The sequence below is a fragment of the Pyrus communis genome, chromosome 17 (assembly GCF_963583255.1).
Source record: "Pyrus communis chromosome 17, drPyrComm1.1, whole genome shotgun sequence".
Lineage (NCBI taxonomy): Eukaryota > Viridiplantae > Streptophyta > Magnoliopsida > Rosales > Rosaceae > Pyrus > Pyrus communis.
In genome coordinates this window covers 6,510,803-6,530,874 of record NC_084819.1, presented here as the reverse complement: position 1 = coordinate 6,530,874, position 20,072 = coordinate 6,510,803, and the positions used below count along the sequence as shown (strand labels likewise).

Sequence of the window (20,072 nt, the reverse complement as noted above, 5' to 3'; positions counted from 1 at the left end):
CCCAACCAACCTTGACCTCGTTGGACCACCGTAGACGACGAATCGACACTGGGAAGCTTTAGGCACCCGCCGACTTTGTGGCAAAATTGACCATCTTCCGTCCACTTTTGGACTTTGTGGTAGGTATGAAAGTTGTTCCTCTCTTTAAGATCTTCATTTTTGTAAAATTTGAGAATTTTTAGAAATAGTGAAATTTTTCTGGAGATCCGTGGCTGCTAGCCATCGCATGCGGCGGCGCGTAGCGATGGCGTGGGCCGAGACCCCACCTGACCATCTTAGGCTAATTTGGATGCTCTAATTCTATATTTGACATCCGTTTAGTGAAATTGCGATGTTTTAATGTAGTTTCATAGTTGACCACCTAGTTAGCCGTCATGGGGTCCTTGCATGAATTGACGATCCGACTATTGGATTGTCACCAAACCTTAGTACCTTATAGTACGTAATATTTGAGGACCATAGGAACTTACAGATTGGAAATCCGAGGTATGGATCTTCCAGATCAAATTAAGTAGTGTTGTGGACCCTACCGTCGACCTTTGATCGACGGTTTACTTTTAGTTAATGGGTTTCAAATCATTCTAGAACGTCCTTAAGGATGTGTTTTACGTGAGTTGCGTGTTCTATCGATAAGAATTATGAGACAAGATTTGATAATTGTTCTAGGCGACGATCGTTCGTGATGCCTTGATATTTCGTGCAAGGAGTTGTAGTGCGAACTCCAGGTGAGTGGGCAGTTTATTTGTATATATGGATTATAGTTTCCATAAAATGCATTTAGATGATTTATGCCTTTTATGCCAATTTTAGTTTAATTTGGTAAATGTGCTTTGTGTTTGGAATTATAAAATGGTTATGGCATGTTTATACGTATATTTACCTGCTTATAATTATGGTATTGTGGTAGAATACTAAAATGATTCTACAGGACGAGCAGGTAAATTCAGGTGAGTTCAGCATTGATTTGAATTATGTAGCATACATATATTCATATAATTAGCTCATCATTACTACACCCAGGTGTTAGTGCTCCTGCCTAGGGCCAGGCCAACCTTCACATGTATGTTCACCTCCCGCACCGTATGCTCGTCTTGGATCCAAGTTAGGTGCTAGCCTGTCGTATAGGTCACATAAGATGACTCCGACTTGTAGGTGATTGCGCTTAGCGCAAGCTTCACATGATTGTAGCACTAGAGCGTATGTTATTATTACGTGTCGCATTAGGTGACTTCGATTTGTGTGATAGTATAGATTGATGAGCCATAGATGCAGTTGTACAGGTTACTTTAAGTGACTCCGACTCATGTGCTAGTATATTGTTGAATTATTCCTGTTGTGGCATATTTTTGATATATATTGTTAGAATACATTAAATCTTCATACTTATACATAGTATGATTTTTTTTAAGAAAACTATACTTGTTTTATGGCGAGGGGTTAGTATATTAAAAAATAAAGGTTTTCTTTCAAACGTTGTTTTGCTAACCCACTCAACTTTGTTTTTCGCCCCTCCAGGTTTAGTAGCTGGGCTTACGTGTAAACGAGGGTTCTGGCAAATCTCAGGAGATGGTTATCTTCAGTGGTATAACCCTCACCCTAATTACTGTACTGTTCTTATGCTTTACCATCACGTGTGAAATGGGTGCAATTCTGCTCATTCGCGCACTCTTTTGTTTATGCACTTTTAGGTTTAAATTTATTCACATTCTTTTTTCACTACACTACACTTTATGACTTCGTCACCCTCCAGGTGTTGGCCAACACAACTCGATTTTGGAGTCCAAGTGGACTTTCCGAGTCAGGGTGTGTCAATTATGCTTTCTAATTTTTTGGGTCAAATTATGTTTTTAATTTTCATTATTTATTGATTTAAGTATTTTCTTTAACGAGTAGCGAATTGGTTCATATTACCTGCTAATATTAATGGGTTGATTTCAGGTCGAGTCATATTACCTGTTTACTTTAACGGATGTTACAAAACACGAACTGTTAAGATATCGAGCACGTCATGAAAAAACACGAACATGAAAAACACAAAACGTATGTTAGGTCTACACACAAGGAAGCCCAATAACATGCAACCCACAAAACAACATATGGACTCTCAAAACAGCAACAAAGAGAGAGCCCAAAATAGAGAAACACACACAAAAAAAGCCCTAGCAGCCCGACTCCACCCCACCGCCAAATAACTTGGCGTCAACCACAAGCCAACCCTCCTGCATGCGCTAGAGATGAAGCCGAACCAAGCCACAAAAGCCAAAAAGGAGTAGATACCGTCGTCCTCCATCAAACACCACACGGATCGAAACTGCAACCACTAAGAGAAAGAACCAATGGGAAAATATATCCCATAGGCAATAAGGCCGAGATTGACACAGACATAGGCGGAGATGTGAACACGCGAATAGAAATTAGACCCAGAACTTTACACACCCTACAGTCAAGCCACGAAACACGGCAACTAAGGAAAGATTGCAGATCGAAACAATTGCGGAATCGAGAAAGGGCGATACCAAATGGTAGTAAAATTGTTAGACCCACGAAATTTGCTATAGAATTGCTAGTAAAATTGAATGATAAGAAATTTTAGATACAAATATAAGTTCATGTGTTTTCCTAGTTCAAAAGAACGCCTAATTAGATTAATAGTCTCGTGGTAATAGAGTAGTTGGAAGATAGCTCATGTGGTAAAAAAAACTAGGTTTTTAAACCCCTGTGGTAAAGTCTGTTAGAATTTATGCTCAAAATTGAAAATTCCGTCAATTTTCTATTAATTATTAGAAAAAGTTGACGAAATTTTTAATTTTGGGCATAAATCCTAACAAACTTTACTGCAGAGGCGTAAATTCTAGTTTTTTTACCACATGAGCTAGCTTCCAACTATCCTATAATCATGGAACTATTAATCTAATTAAGCCTTCAAACCAAATACTGTCATCTCTTCTGAAAAACAATTGTTTTTGCACCGAGTTTTTTATGATAAAAAAAAAGGAAAATAAGGAAAAAATAAAGGAAAATGGCCTGTGGTTTATGAAACAAAGACAATTTGGTGCCGTATAAGAGCAACTCCAACGTGTGAAACCTCCCCCCAGACAATACACTATGCTATCTATCTGGTGAACAGTAACTGCCCTTAATGAACAGTAATCGCCTTTTGCATCTTCACCGTTGCACTTCAATAGCCCTGGCAATAGGCAATAAAATATTAGTATATTTTTATTTATAAAATAATACAAAATAATTTTAATTGTAATTTCGGATAAGATTTTTAATCGTTCTCGTTGCGCCACATGTCATTATCCGAAGTATTATTAAATAATACAAAATAATTTTATTTATAATTTCGGATAAGATTTTTAATCGTTCTCGTTGTGCCACTTGTCATAAAATCCGAAAAAACAATTATTCAAGAAGCGATGAATTCGTACCTGCATCAGTACTCATTTTGTTGAAAAAAAAATGGATTGAAACTTTGAGAGAAAGAAAGGAATGTGATTGAAAGTAGTTGAGAAAATATGAAATTGTGGTGTAAGGTAGTTGATAATGAAAAGGTATTTATAGAAAAGTAAAAACAATTTGTTTTAAAAAAAATTCAGATTTTTTTTCGAATTTTTTACAATTTTTTTTTATTCAACTAATTAATCTATGCCGTTGGATATAAAAAAATTTGAATTCCAACACTCTAGATTGTGCCACGTGTCACAACGGTAACTTTTCTTAATTTTAAAACTATTTTTTCTTTTATTTTTTTTATTTGTAAAGCAGATTAATATCAACCGTCGATCTCAAATCGAACGGTTGATATTAAATAAGATTTTTTTTTTTTTTTTTTTTACCATTGAGATCGAACGGTCCAAGTTAAAGAGCCGTTGAGATCGAACAGACCATGGGAAGCCACGTGGCTTTCAACGGTAACATTTCAGTCTGAAAAGTGGGCTGACTTTTCTGAAAATATGTTAGGCGACGCGCCCCCACGCGTGAGCGGGATGCACGCGCCTGACAGAAAATAATAAAAAAGGGCCTGACACCAGGCTGACGTCAGCCTTGGTGTCACATCCACTCGAGCTCTCGGGCTGACAATTCTTCACATGCCCTAAGAGCAACTCCACCGTTGGAGCCCTCCCCCCAGGCTATTCACTATTCAATTTACCTGATGAACAGTAACTGCCCTTAATGAACAGTAATCGCCTTTTGCATCTCCACCATTACACTTCAATAGCCTTGGCAATAGGCAATAAAATATTAGTATTTTTTTATTTATAAAATAATATAAAATAATTTTAATTGTAATTTCGGATAAGATTTTTAATCGTTCTCGTTGCGCCACATGTCATTATCCGAAGTATTATTAAATAATACAAAATAATTTTATTTGTAATTTCGCATAAGATTTTTAATCGTTCTCGTTGTGCCACTTGTCATAAAATCTGAAAAGACAATTATTGGGAATGGATTTCTGATAAGATTTTTAATCATACTCGTTACGCCATGTGTCATTATCCGAAAATACAATTATTGGTGATGGATTTTTGATAAGATTATTAACCAATCACGTCGCGCCACATGTCATAATCTGTTTACAATCTTTAAGGATAGATTTCCATCAGATTTTTAACGAATGACGGCATGCCACATGGCATTATCTACAACCTAATCCTTTCTGAATCCTCCATATAATCCACCATCCATCCTCATAAATCTCACACTAATTTTCTCAAGATCTCTATCATTATTCATAGTTTCTGCTTCCTTCTTTACAAAAATCTGTATCATTATTCATAGTTTCTGCTTCTTTCTTACAATGTCTTCTTCTTCCTTAAGGATGATGTGGGAACTCGATCAGCAAGAGGAAGAATTGTTTAACCAATCATAAGGAATGTTCAATCACTAGGTGGCAAAAAATGAGAGGGAAGAGGATGAGGAGCGTAGAAGGAGCGATGACGAAATAAGAATGGACAGAGTCTCACATTCCCATCGAGTCATCCAAGCTGTGGCTCACATCACCAGGTCGCAACTGCATCTCATTACCCGTAGGCGAACTATGAGTAACTTCAACCCAGCTAGTACGTAACGCAACATCTTTAAAAAGCGACCAATTCGTACCTGCATCAGTAGTCATTTTGTTGAAAAAAAATGGATTGAAACTTTGAGAGAAAGAAAGGAATGTGATTGAAAGTAGTTGAGAAAATATGAAATTGTGGTGTAAGTGACACACCCCGACCGAGATCAGGGCGTGCTGGCCGTCACTCGAAGGTGACGTAGCCATGTGCGCGTGCGGAAGCTAATAAGAAGGTAATATAAAAGTACTAATAATTAAAAACTAACTAGCATACAAGGTACTAGTGTATGTGAGACACAATTCAGAGCAAATCTACAACAGTCCAAAAGGAAAAGATACGACATATTTACACCCGAAGGTGACCCTACAATGGTGAGTGTCTGTCAGAAATGCCGGGACGCCCTTTGGGATAAACCACCGAACCTGCTAGACCACTAGAACCTGGAGGGGCGCAAAAACAAAAGCGTGAGTGGGCAAAAACAAAGCTCTTTGAAAACTCTTTAGCAAAATACATTCTAACCCCTCGCCGTAAAACCTGTATACTTCCTAGAAAATGAACATATATACGTATGTATAGATATGTCAATCATGCTCCATGATATGCCATTCATGCTCACAATATGCCATTCATGCTTGAGAATATGCCACAATAGAATCTCATAATAAATGTAAGTGCTCAAGCGTAAATCACATCAATAACATACAATCTGACAGCCGGGAGTCACCTAACGTGACCTGTACGGCTGCAGATAGAGCTCCATTCTCAACTCAATATCTGAATCTGCACACGAGTCGGAACCACCTAACGTGGTCTGTACGACAGGCTGGTGTAATATATATATGTATGCTTTAGTGCTACGATCACGTGAAGCTGGGCGATAAATCGCGGGTCACCTACGAGTCGGAACCACCTAGTGTGGTATGTACGACAAGCCTAGGCACCTAACTTGGATCCAAGGCGAGCATGCGGTGCGGGTGAACATACACGTGAAGGCTATGCCCCAACTCTGGGCGGGAGCACTAACACCGGGGGTGCAGATTATGAGCTCTCTAAACATCTCAACTACTATTGCATAACAACATGAATACCGCTTACCTGGCACTTACCTGTGCGTCCACAGCACCAATACACATATATAAATTTATGCCGCTACTAATGCATGTAATGATGCATAAGTGATAATAATAAAATGCATGGCATAAATCAATTACTCTTTTTAATCTATTTCTGGGAATTTAAATGTATATAGGTATATACGGAAAACAAAAGCCCACTCATTGATAATTAGAAGGGTCGTAGCCCCCCTGCCTCGAGTGTGTACGCTCGTCCTCGGAATACGAATCACCTATACGCGCAAAAGCTACAAAAACGTTAATTTAAAAGCACCTAAGCAACTTCTCGTAATAACTTCTCATACATTGCTCAAATTGGACAAATGAATATACCAACGTGATCTACACAACCTCAGGATCACACCCATATTTTTAGAATAATTTTTGGACCACGCACGCGCCCCCACGCGCCGGCCAAGGCACGGACCTACGCGCCCCCCACGCGCGGCCACGTGCCATGCACACTGACGGCGTCAACTGACGCCGTCAGGAATATTTCGTTAAATTGACGGAATATTCCGTTAACCTTAACTGACGCCGTCACTGCCGTTAGGAATATTCCGTCAGATTTGACGGAATATTCCGTCACCTTCTCCGGCGAGACTCCGGCGCCGGAAAACTGGAAATTTTTCAAACTTTGTTTTCTCCTTCGTTTTTCAACCATTTTTCACGATCTTTATACCAAAATGAAGCTTAGGACTAGTAGAATCACGATAGGCTAGTTTTAAGGCCTAAAAATTAAGGAATCTCACCTGCAACAACGATCCAAGTTCGGCCAACTTCGAACCTAGCCTTCCCGACGTCCAATTTCACCCAACGAACCACTCCGAGGCTCCTTGGGACCTCACAAACACAACTACAAGCTTAGAAATTCCAAAAACACACTAGTTTAGGTTTGCATGAACAGTACATAATTCGGCCATTGTTGAAACGACGTGAAAACGTTCGAATTCTTACCTGGAATTGGTATGGTTGTGCTCCTCACAACCTCACGAGTTCAATGGTGTAATTGGTTTCTTGATTGGTGAAAGTTTGAGTGTGTTTGTGTGTATAACCGTATGTTTGCAGAAGGAAGAGGAAGAGAGGAACTCGGGGAGAGAGAGAGAGAGAGAAAGAGAAAGAGAAAGAGAAAGAGAGAGACAGAGTGAGGGAATGAGGGAGGGAATCCCGGGAAAGTGAGGGTGATGTGTGAGTGTGTGTGGTCCTACAACACCACACTACACAAAACTACACGTAAGTTTAACGAACTAGGGGGTAAAATTGTAAATTCACACGTACGTTTTTAATAATCCCGGGACGGGATGTTACAGTAAGCTAGATGATAATGAGAAGGTATTTATAGAAAAGTAAAAACAATTTTTTTTTTTTTTAAATTTTAGATTTTTTTTTTCGAATTTTTTACAATTTTTTTTAAATTTTTATTCAACTAATTAATCTCTGCCGTTGGATATAAAAAAAATTTGAATTCCAACACTCCAGATTATGCCAAGTGTCACAACGGTAACTTTTCTTAATTTTAAAACTATTTTTTCTTTTATTTATTTATAAAGCATATTAATATCCACCATTGATCTCAGATCGAACAGTGGATATTAAATAGGACTTTTTTTTTTTTTTTTTTACCGTTGAGATCGAAAAGTCCAAGCTAAAGAGCCGTTGAGATCGAACAGACCGTGGGAAGCCACGTGGCTCCCAACGGTAACTAAAAAAGTTACTGATTTTTCTGATTTTGTGTTGGCGACGCGTCCCCACGCGCGAGTGGAGTGCACACGCCTGACAGAAAAAAAATATAAAAAGGCCTGACGCCAGGCTGACGTTAGCGCTGGCGTCACATCCACTCCGGCTCTCGGGCTGGCAATTCTTCACGGGCCCGGAGCTCAGGCCTCCACCTTCACTCGGGTTCCTTCACGCTGGAGCCGGTCCACAGGGCCTCGGGCCCCTTTTCTTTGGCCTGTCCCCCGAGCACCCACCTACGGTGAAGTTGCTCTGAGCTTGGGCCTCCACCTCCGCTCGGGCTCCTTCACGCTAGAGCGAATCCACAGGGCCTCGGGCCCTTTTCTCTGGCCTGTACCCCGAGCAATCCACCACGGTGGAGTTGCTATAAAGAAGGCTACGTACACGTGCAGAGAGAGGGCTTGCCCGCGGATTTGTGGAAGATGCTTCAAGCTTGGAAACCACTGAGGCTGAACAGTCTCGCGAAAACACTCCGCCTTTCCTCTTCTTCTCCCACTCGCCTTCCAATCCAATCCTTCTCCTGCAAAATGTCGTCCGACTCGCCGCCCTTAACTCACTCCATCACTCTCCCTAGTCAACTCGCCGAACCCGTCCAGATCGTTGCCGCCCCCAACATCTCCCCTTCCGAGTTCAGGCGAGTCACACCTTTCATTTCACTTTGTATTTGCAGATGTAGTCACAATTTCGATTGTAATTAAAACCCAATTACAATGCCAAGTACGCAGTAAAAAAAATGTTAATAAAAACCAAATTACAATTTTGAATCTTTGATTGTAATTAAAACCCAATTGCGATCCTAATTAATTATGCAAAAATGTGAAATTTGCAGGACCGCCATCGATTCGTCTTTGTTCAAACAGTGGCTGAAGAACATGGAAAGTGAAAGTGGGGTTTTAAGTGGCGGCGGCTTGTTTCTTAAACGAGTTTTAATTCAGGTAATTCAAATTGAAAGTTCAATCCTTTGTATTAGCAACGGTTGTTTTAGTGGTGGCTAATTCTGAGGTGGTTAATTTTTTTCGGCAACAGGGTGTTGATATGTTCGGAAATCGAATTGGGTTTTTGAAATTTGTAGCAGATGTGATTGATAAAGAAACTGGGAAAAAGGTATCTAATGATAATGTCCTTGTTTTTCGGCTTTCATTGGTGCCTGGAATTTTCCGTTTTGATTCTGTTGCTACATTGTGAAGTAAAACTTACTTAGGTTCCAGGTATTGTGTTTGCACGAGGACCGGCTGTGGCCGTGCTAATCCTTTTGGACTCAGAGGGCAAGACCTATGCTGTTCTTACTGAACAGGTAGGTCATGACTTTGGTGTTTTGCGTAGTTTTGGTGTTGCATATGTACATGTCCGTAAATTATTGAATTAGGATATGGCGGTGTGTACTTCTCAGTTCTCATGTATTCAAACCCTGTCAAAATTCATTCTTGTCTCCAAGGTTAGAATCCCGGTTGGAAGGATCATATTGGAATTGCCTGCTGGAATGTTAGATGATGACAAGGGTGATTTTCTCGGCACTGCAATCCGTGAGGTATCTCTCCCTTTTTTCACAAATATAATATGATGCACAATGTATGAGTCCATGTATGTCTATCTCTTTCTTTTTTCTAAGGACACGAAATCACCTGGAAATTGATTTAGCTTACTTGCAAACCACAAGCCTGTAGTTTTGGTTTATACTTCAGCTAGTCACCGTATTTTTGCTACATGGATTCATTGCTTTGCTTTTATTAGCATCTCTGCTCCATAAAGAGTAGCTTGCTTAGTGATTGATCTGTTACTTTCTGTAGAATATTTGGTACGCTTTTATCCCCATTACAGGACCTAGTTTCAAATTACTTACCCTGATATTTCCAAGGTTCTCCGAGATATAATTGACATTCATTTCTTTTCATATCTTTGACTGGCATACATGTCTGTGCTATGCATATTGCTGGTGACCAATATGCGTATTGGTTGCTTATTTGTCTTTTTATTATTTCTGTCAGGCCTGAAAATATTCCTCGTAATGTTTTATGAAATTTTCTTTGGTTTATGTTACTGCTTTTGTTCTGTTCAACTATATTGTGCTCTCACTCTTTCTACTGCAAGTTTTACAGCCATGCCCAAACTCGAGATGCATGAGTTTTATCTTTATACTTTTGGCAGGTTGAAGAGGAGACTGGTATATGCCTAAAACAAAAAGATATGGTGGACCTCACGGCCTTCCTCGACGAATCTACTGGACGCAGAATTTTTCCTTCACCAGTAAGTTGGTGTTAATTCTTTCCTGTAGCCAAAATGCCAAAATGGAGCTTAAAATGTGGGTGGTCTCCCATTTGCTGATTTAAAATTGGAAATCACGGATTAGTTAAAATAAAATTACAGCTCCCCTCGTCATTGTATTATCGCAAAGTTCGCCTTTTAGGAAGTTGAGTAGAAGGCTCCCAACCAAGGTAACCCAGATAAAGCTCACTAATTTTCTATTTTTTCTTGCATAGGGAGGGTGCGATGAAGAAATAAGCCTATTTTTGTTCAGAGGGCCGGTGGATAAAGGGATTATTGAGCAGCTGCAAGGGAAAGAAACAGGTCTTCGTGAACATGGCGAGCTGATTAAGCTCTGCGTGGTTCCGTATGAAAAGCTCTGGTGCACAACAGCTGATGCAAAGGTTTTAGCAGCCCTTACGCTTTATGAAATGGCCAAAAGAGGAGGGCTCTTGCCTCCGCCAAAAGCCTGAGCTGCTAATCTTAACCACTATACCCTATTTTCGGTCCTCTTGAGTGCCCAGTTTGTATTAGATTCCGACTGGATTCCTTTTATCTGCTATGTAAAGAGTGCTTCCAATTTTTACAATTTCAGTAAATTTGAGAAGAAAATAAAGAGATTGCATCCATCATGGTTATGGCTTTTAGGGGTTGCCCCGGGACAAGGAATTTCGAATGAGTCAAATTTTGGCTAGGGTGTGATCATTGGAGGTGTCCACATTGGAGTCTTGGACACCGGCGTTTGCCGGATCGTGCTTTGTTTAGGGACGGCTGCTAGAATAGCGCCTTATGCTCACTAGTCGATTTACCAAGTCTGCTCTCTTGATGAATTATTGAATCGGAAGTCCTTGTAGGGTTTGATGCCGCAGTTGAGGATGGTGACGATGTGATTTCCGTCTCCATGGCTTCTCCAAATAGGATGCTGCAGGGCGCGGCGATGATGGAAATTGGTCTCTATATGATGAAACAATGTGTGCGTTCTGACACCGGAGAATGATCTTATGAAGTATAATACGAGCAAATACAATGACTCTTCGTGTACAAGGTGCCTAAGAAGGTCCAAATCTATCTAAAAACAAATACGATAACTCTTATGGTTGTACAAAGTACCTAAGAATTTAACTATACTATAACTTCAAGTATGTTTTGTTGTCGATATCAGACCTCGCTGGCGACAAAGTTGTTGCCAGTTGATTCCCATATGGTGGTTCCATCACAAGTGCAAAGCTTTTTGTAGTTCTCCCCGACTCCAGCACTTCTAGCAATCACAGCAGCCGCGATACCAGAGTCCAATTTATCAGCAGTTTCATATATCGCTATTGACCGCCCGATAAGATCCGCAACTCTCAGCTTCTCTTTGACCCCAGAGAAGAAGGCATTACCACTCTCATCACTTACCAGTGTTCCCAGGTCACCAAGCGGCTGAAAATCATTAAGCATAAAAACGACTTAGAGAATGCCATTCAAAGTCACTGAACGACAAGCCAGTACTATAAAACTAAGCAGAAATTACATGAAATGAAAAACAAGATTATTACCGGTGGCCAAAAATCCAACAGAAGATTAATCTAAGAGGTTGAAAGATACAGGGGAATGCGATAATTGGAAGGTTTAGAAGAGCATATCATAACAAGTTTGCAACAGATACAGATGGGCAAGCAGACAGCTGTAAAGGGTATACTATGACATTAAAATTTGTAATCAGTAATGAAAACCGTGAAAACAATACAGGCATCGTACCACTCGATAAATCTTTAAACGTGTGTTGGGAAATATATACAGTTGTGCAAATTTCTCCAAGAGCAATTAATTGACGCGCAGCAGCGAATACAACTATAGTCCTAATTTCTAATCATATTGTTTTTTCCATTTGTGCCTCAAATAGAATAACGAAAACTCTACACCATTGACATAAATTTTACTGGAAAGAGTGTTCCTAACAGGTTACTAGGAAATTTATCAAAAGTCTAAACCACCATAGATATCAGAGGAAGAAGCGAACCTCCTTTGCTTCATTTGATGGCTTAAATACTTTTCCAGTGCTTGCAGCACCTTCCGTTAGATCACCAAATTCGTTGATAGACCAACCATGTTTTCCAGGTGTTAATCCACTAAAGTTGGCCTCAATCCTAGCCAATTCCATATTCACCTGAGCAAAACGAACCACACCAAAAATAATTGGACCCTTGAACTCAGAAACAGCAGCAGAAACCAAGAAATCTGTAAGCCATTAAAAAAAACAGGAACTATGTCAGCAACGTAAACTTTCATAAAACTCCAATATATTGAGCTATGAACCAAATTATGAATATAACATAAACGGAATTCTTCTGCATAAGAAATAGGATTTAGATCATTGAACCGCTAAAAGCTTAAACTCAGGTAAATTACAGCTCTTCTATATGTAACAAGAAAGACGTGGATATGTTAACTGTCCATTTCAATTGTTCAACTCAAAAAATTTTTACAAACAGCATTTTATCCACCAACCATACTCAAATTACAGCCCCTTTCGTTCACTTTGATTCAGTTATACTTGCCTTAATAATTGGATGAAAAACAATTATTCTTGTTTGAACAAGAATATATTCTATCTACGTCCTAGCATTGTGCAACAAGATATAATGACAACAAAGGAGTCACTAGACATGGATACATATCAGCAAAAAATTGAGGGGAAAGAACCCCAACATTGCATTCATCGAAAGAGAAAGGAAAAAAGATATAACCTTCAGGAATCCCCTGCCCAATTAATCTTGCTTTTCGACCAGTCTGCTCCAAAGCTTCAGTCATGGTCTTCAAAGGCGTTGAACCCAGAACCCTGACGACTTGACTGTTGAGGTCTACCTCTACACTTTTTACTCCTAGAGGAAACCAATTGAATAACAACATCAGAATACCAAACTGCCTTTCCCATTGTAATGCAGTAGCTCAGAAAAAAAAAAAAAACAAAAAACAAAATTTCCCACTGTAATGCAGTGGCTCAGAAAAACTTACCATCCACAGTTTCTAACTTGTTCTTTACAGACTTGACACATCCATCACATTTCATATCCACCATGTACTCCGTCTGCATACCAAATCAAAACCGAAAATTTAACTCTTCAGCGAAATCCAAAAAAATTCCTAACTTGTATTTCTAAAAATGATTTACATCTGTAATTTTTCCTAACCAATACTTCAAATCATTGAAACATCTAGAAAATAAATAATTTAGATCAAAAGAAAATAAAATTCTGAAGACCGAACTTACCAGTAGCTCCGGCAAAGCGCCATCACTCTGCAATTCAAATAAAAAAAAAAAAAAAAAAACGTTTCTGTATTCAGCTTAAACCGATCAAACAAACGGAACCCATTGAAGAATCAGATTGTAACCCACTAATTATTTTTGAAAAGGGTTTACAACCCATTAACAAAAAATCAAACGTTAATATCAAAACAACAAAGTTGATGAATTTCAGCGAACCTGAAAGGATTGCTTTTGCTCCGATGTGGGCGCGTCCATCTGGATAGCCGAGGGGGAGCGGGCGAAGCTTGTAGCGAGGAACGGAGGATTTGGGTTCCGCAGAGAAGGCACGGAGGAGAGAAAGGAGAGGTTTTGGGGTTTTGGGAATCGAAACGATACAGAGGAGGAAGAAGAAGAGAAGGAAGAAAGGGCAACGGCCGCAGGAAATGCAGAGGCAGCAGCTATGACAGCAGTCGTGGCCACTGACCTCAGAAATGCCATCTTATTTCGTATTTTTGCATTTGGGTTTTGGGATTTGGATTTCTATTCAATTTGTTTACATCATCAATCTCAAATTGGCTGCTTGTTTTGTTGTTGATTGATTTATTTATGAGAGATTTTGATATAGACGCTTCATTTTTTAAATTTTATAGACTAAATATTTATTCTTTTTACAAATTTGATTAAATATTTTTCCTACAATTTTTGTATTTTTATTTTACTTCATTAGAAGTTTATTCACATTAGCATTCCTTTTTTTCTTCTTATTTTTATGCATTTCTTGTTATGATGATTTAAGATTTTTTTTATTTTTTATTAAAATATTTATGTTAGTAAATTAAATAGAATGTAACAAAACTCATTGTTAGGTACGTTTGATTATATCATTACATTTGATTATAATGGTACATTTAGTTACTTGGTACATTTGAATTTTTGGTCCATTTAGGTTCTTGGTACATTTGAATTTTTGGTACATTTGAAATTTTAGTACGTTTGTTTTCAAAACATATGTTTTATTACTTTTGGTCCTAATAACCAGGAATTACTTTAATTAATTATTTTTTTTTATAGAAAGAGTCGTTAACAATGCAAAAGTTTAAATTAGTATAATTAATTTTTTTATAGAAAGAGTCATTAATCAACGGACAATTAAAAATTATGTGATTTATCGTTATTATTTAACATTATTTACAATAATAAGGATTTATCTCCGATCAACTAAAAGTTGTTCTTATCTACCAAAAAACATGACAATCTAGAGCATTGTTGTGACAGCCCGTCCCGAATTATTTGTAACGTTAGTGTGAAAAGATGATTTTGCCCCTGGACGTTAATTTGTGTTGTAGGGTGTTTGATTTGTATTTGATTGGTGGGTTGCCATTTGGACCACACACACACTCACACACACCCATCCTTTTCTCCCGTGACTCTCTCTCTCTTCTCTCTTTCTCGAATTTCTTCCATTCTTTTGCAAGTGTACGGACAAACTTCGAAGCCAACTTTCCATGCATGGATCGAAGGTTTGAAGGTTGGTTTTGGACTCCTAGCAAACCCAGGAACTCATCCATACCATTTTTAGAACTTGAAACCCTCGAAAACCTGAGAACCCTATTTTCATGCATTGTTCATGCACTTGTGATCGCGAAGGTTTCATCGAGTTTTGAGGTTATAGGGAGCTTTAAAACCTTCTCACGAAGCTCGGAGATCAAGTTTGAAGGATTTTGGACGTCGGGATAGCGAGTTCTAAGGTTGGCCAAATTTTGTGGAATTTCTCCAGCGTGATTCCGACGTTTTTGGTGCTTCAAAATGGTATAAACTTCTTCTCCTTGTCTTAGGCTTCATTTTGGTACAAATTTCATGGATTTTGGTTGAGAAATGAAGAAGATATTGAAGTTTGAAGTTTTTCCAGAAACCGGCAAAAATTCGAGTTGCAGACGACGGCGCTCACAGCGGCGGACGGTAACAACAGGCGAGGCTCACCGGAGAAGGAGGTGAATATTCCGTCAGAGTTAATGAAATATGCTAACGGCGTCAGGTAACGGCCGTTAACTTCTGTTAAGGTTTTAACAAAATATTCCTAACGGCCGTTAGGAATCAATTAGGGTTAGCTGCACGTGGCCGGCGTGTGGATGGTCGGAAAATTTTTCTAAAAATATAGGGATGTTCGTGAGGTTGAGCAGATCATGTTGGTATATTCAAACACCCTAATTGAGCAATGTGTGAAAAGTTATTACCTAAGGTTGGATATGTGCGTTAATTGACGGTTTTATAGTTGTTTCGCATATAGGTGAGGACTATTTGGAGGACGAGTGCAGCCACGCGAGGCTTGAGGCTTACGACCCTTCTACGTATTAGTGAGTGGGCTTTTTTTTCAATATATATATATATATATATTATGATTGGTATCTTTCCAGAAATTACGTTTTAATGATTTTTATAATCGAAATGGTTTATAATTGAAATGCCATGTCGAATATCGTCGATATTATTATTACTGTGATTATGTTGGTTATCCTTTGGTGCTGCGGATGCTCAGGTAAGTCAGGTAAGTATCTTGTTAGTGATAGATGTGGTGTTGATGAGATTGAGTTATAGCTTATATTCCTGCACCTCGGTGATTGTGCTCCGCCAGAGTAGGGCCTAGCCTTCACGTGATCATTCACCTTCCACACCGTACGCTCACCTTGGATCTAAGGCAGGTGCCAGCCTGTCGTACATACCACTATAGGTGGTTCCGACTCGTAGGTACTTGCGATACATCGCACAACTTTCATGTGATCGTAGCACTGAGTGTAATTAGATACACCAGCTTGTCATACAGACCACTATAGGTGGTTCCGACTCGTGTGCAGGATAGTGGTTGATGAGCTATAGATTCAGCCGTACAGGTCACTTTAGGTGACTCCGGCTGACGTACTGATATTATCGGCATATTATGATTTGTTTTATCTCACCTGCTTGATGCTTATACTATTTGTTTGGATATTCTGACACGACATATTTTTGGCATGGCATATTTGAGCTTTATCGTTTTTAGCATGATTTGAGATATGAGTACGTATAATATTTTCTGGAAAGTATACGGGTTTTACAGAGAGGGGTTATTACTTGATATTGAAATGGTTTGAAAAACAAACTTTGTTTTTGCCCACTCACGTTTTCTGTTTTGCGCCCCTCCAGGGTTTAGGTAGGGAAGACATGGGTGACGAACGAGGCATCGAGGCATTTCTGATAGAGCACCCTCCATGTAGGATTTTCTAGTTATCACTGGTGTAGTGTTTGTTTATTCTGGACTGCACCTAGGATACCTGAACTTCTAGTTTGCATTTTTCCTTCTGTGTTTGTCACTAGCACTCACTGATCTTTTTATTGTAAATTATTTTGTTGATTTTATTTCCTCGTATTTTCATTCTTTTACTTCCACATTGCGCACTTGGCTACATCACCCTCACGTGACGGCCAGCACGCCCCAAATTTTGGATCGGGGGTGTGTCAGCTTGGTATCAAAGCCTAGGTTTGGCAGTCCTACATTATTGTGAGTATTCTAATTATTTTTGGTGTTTTCTGTCAGAAATATGCCGCCTCGTCGAGAACCACGTCGCTCAGCTGAGCCTAGTTTCCCCGATATAGCTAAGTTGGGGGAAGCTATAGCTCATGTGATTCAGTTTACGCTCCGCCCTCCTCAGAGGACTCATTTGGAGACCATGTATAATCTAAAGGTGGACAAGTTTGAGGGTCATGAAGGATATGAGGGAGCTGAGCGATGGCTTGAGCATATTGAAAAGACTTTTCTAGTGTTGCAAAGTCAAGAGAATCTTCCTTCTGAACGGTGGGTAGAGACGACATCATGGTTCTTAGGTAAAGAATCGGCATCCTGGTGGGGACAGGAGGTTCTTCATTTGACCCCAGAGGAAGCTGCTGACTGGGAAGTGTTTAAACAGTTGTTTCGGAAAAGATTTGTTCCTCCTGAGTATATTGATCGCAAGAAGCAAGAATTTAATAATTTGAAACAGGGGAAGTTGACGGTGAATGAGTACTACAGAAGATTCATTGATTTGTCTCATTATCATCTGGAAGTTGCTGCTAATTTGGTTGAGATGTTTCATCGTTTCAGATTGGGTACTAAGAAGAAATGGCGTTCTATGGCGACCACTACTCCTTGCGATACTTATCAGGAGTTCTATGAGATTTTGTTGAGGATTGAGGATTCTGAGAATATGCCTAGTGAAAGTGAAGAAGAAGAGAAGGATGGTAATCAAAAGAAAGACGATAAAGGTAAAGGTCAAGCATCTCAGGGACCTTGGAAGACTCAGAGCTTTAAAGGAAGTGGGGTTAGCTCTAGTTCGTCCAGTGGAGGCATGAGTTCTACGGGCCAATGTAGAGGTGGTAAGTTTGCCGGAGGCCAACATTTTCAGAGGTAGCGAGATGCTGGTGGTTCTGGTGGTTCAGGAGCTCCGTTTTGTCGGAGATGTAACAGCCGCCACTTTGGCGAGTGTAGACAGGGAAGTCGAGGATGTTTCACTTGTGGACAGGTCGGACAGTAGGCAGTAAATTGTCCACAGGGTCAGCAGAGGCCCCGATGCCTTTTTTACCACCACCAGTTCCTAGTCAGCAGGTTTCACCGCCGAGCGGTTATGGTCAGGCAGGTCGTGGGGGTACTTACCATTACCAGGGATATGTTGCTCCTTATTTAGCTGCGCCATACCCGTATCCTCAGGATCCGTATTATCTGAGTGGCTACCAGAGCGGATATCAGCAGTACCCTGGAGGGTATACCCCATATCCTCCTTATCCAGTCGGCGGATCGCAGTGGTATTCGGGAGTACAGCCCTAGCAAAGAGAGGTTGCTTCTAGCAGCGCAGGGTCATCGAGACAGGTTGGTCAGATTGGACAAGGCCGTAGTACATCTAGATGTAGTGGTCAGTTGAGTAGAGGTCGAGGTGGTCGGCTGCAACCTTAGGGCCATATTCATAACCTCACAGTGCAGGATGCCCAGAATAACCCAAATTTAATCATGGGTATGTTAAATATTCTTGGCCACTTTGCTAAATTGTTGATTGATTATGGTGCTACTCATTCAATTATTTCTCATACATTTGCTCAATTAACGCAACCTAATCCCACTCCTCTCGGGTTTGAGTTAAAGTTTTCGATGCCTATCGAGAAGAGACGTGTCAGGTGGGTTGGGTGTACCCATGGTGCCCAGTGTTAGTGGAGGATGAGGTTATGCCAGCTAACCTCATTCCATTGGATATTGTTGAGTTCGATATCATTTTGGGCATTGATTGGCTACACTATAATCGAGCCAATATTGATTGTTATGAGAAGAAAGTTATGTTTCATCGCCCAGGGCTAACTATGGTTACGTTTGTTGGCGAGCGTAGCGGCGTGAGACACGACATTATTTCGGCAGTGAGAACCAAGAAGTTGCTACAGAAGGGTTATCAAGGATATCTGGCACATGTTGTACTAAATGATAACGCTTCCAGCCGCGTGGAGGACATTAAAGTGGGCAGACATTTTCCCGATGTGTTTTCGGATGATTTACCAGGATTGCCGACGGATCGTGACATAGAGTTCGCTGTCGACTTATTGCCAGGTACAGACCCTATATCCTTGATTCCCTATCGGATGGCTCATGTTGAGTTGAGAGAGTTGAAAATTCAGTTGCAGGAGTTATTAGATAAAGGTTTTATACAACCCAGTACTTCGCCTTGGAGAGCTCTAGTCTTGTTCGTGCGAAAGAAGGATGGTACCTTAAGGCTGTGTATAGACTATCAGCAGTTAACTGGGTCACGATTAAGAACCGTTATCCATTGCCACATATCGACGATTTGTTTGATCAGCTACGAGGAGCTTGTGTGTTTTCGAAGATCGATTTAAGGTCTGCTACTATCATCTGAAGATTAAGAGTGAGGATGTCCCTAAGACGGCGTTTAGAACCCGTTATGGTTATTATGAGTTTTTAGTGATGCCGTTCGGGTTAACTAACGCACCTGCTGCTTTTATGGATTTGATGAACCGGGTATTTAAGCAGTACTTGGACAGGTTTGTCATTGTTTTTATCGATGACATTTTGATTTATTCCAAATCCAAAGCAAGTCATGTGAGACATCTTACTTTAGTGTTGAAGAAACTAAGGGAGCATCAGTTATACGCTAAATTTAGTGAATGTCAGTTTTGGTTAGATCAAGTAGCGTTCTTGGGACATGTTATCTCAGCTCAGGGTATTCAGGTGGATTCTCAGAAAATTGCAGCGGTGGAAAATTGGGAGCAACCACGAACGATCTCTGAAGTACGGAGTTTCCTTGGTCTGGCAGACTATTATAGACGGTTTGTTCAGGATTTTTCCGTTATTGCATTACCACTTACGAGGCTAACCAGGAAGAACGTTAGATTCGAGTGGGACGATAGTTGCGAGCAAAGTTTTCAACAATTGAAGTATTGTCTCACTCATGCACCGGTGTTAACACTTCCAGATGATATTGGTAACTTTGAGATCTACAACGATGCATTGTTGAATGGTTTGGGCTGCGCACGAATGTAACACGTTTGGGTTATCGCTTATGCTTCGAGACAACTAAAGCCTCATGAGATGAACTATCCTACTCACGATCTTGAGCTGGCGGCAATTGTGTTTGCATTGAAGATTTGGAGACACTATCTTTATGGTGAGAGATGTAGGATCTTCAC

At 40.0% G+C, this 20,072-nt stretch overlaps 2 protein-coding genes across 2 annotated transcripts; one reads left to right on the top strand and one right to left on the bottom strand.

Moving 5' to 3' along the window:
• Positions 1-8,319: 8,319 nt before the first annotated feature.
• Positions 8,320-10,779, top strand: LOC137723211 (nudix hydrolase 14, chloroplastic). Its single transcript, XM_068462379.1, has 7 exons — positions 8,320-8,543; positions 8,739-8,844; positions 8,936-9,013; positions 9,111-9,203; positions 9,345-9,437; positions 10,055-10,153; positions 10,387-10,779. The coding sequence occupies exons 1-7, from the start codon at positions 8,332-8,334 to the stop codon at positions 10,621-10,623; spliced, it is 918 nt and encodes a 305-aa protein (XP_068318480.1). The 5' UTR covers positions 8,320-8,331; the 3' UTR covers positions 10,624-10,779.
• Positions 10,780-11,112: 333 nt separating this feature from the next.
• Positions 11,113-13,946, bottom strand: LOC137723210 (copper chaperone for superoxide dismutase, chloroplastic/cytosolic-like). The gene is made up of 6 exons (XM_068462378.1): positions 13,617-13,946; positions 13,404-13,430; positions 13,148-13,220; positions 12,880-13,014; positions 12,153-12,370; positions 11,113-11,572 (listed from the first exon to the last, which is right to left on the bottom strand). Exons 1-6 carry the CDS (start codon positions 13,875-13,877, stop codon positions 11,309-11,311), a joined length of 978 nt encoding a protein of 325 aa, XP_068318479.1. The 5' UTR covers positions 13,878-13,946; the 3' UTR covers positions 11,113-11,308.
• Positions 13,947-20,072: the final 6,126 nt, after the last annotated feature.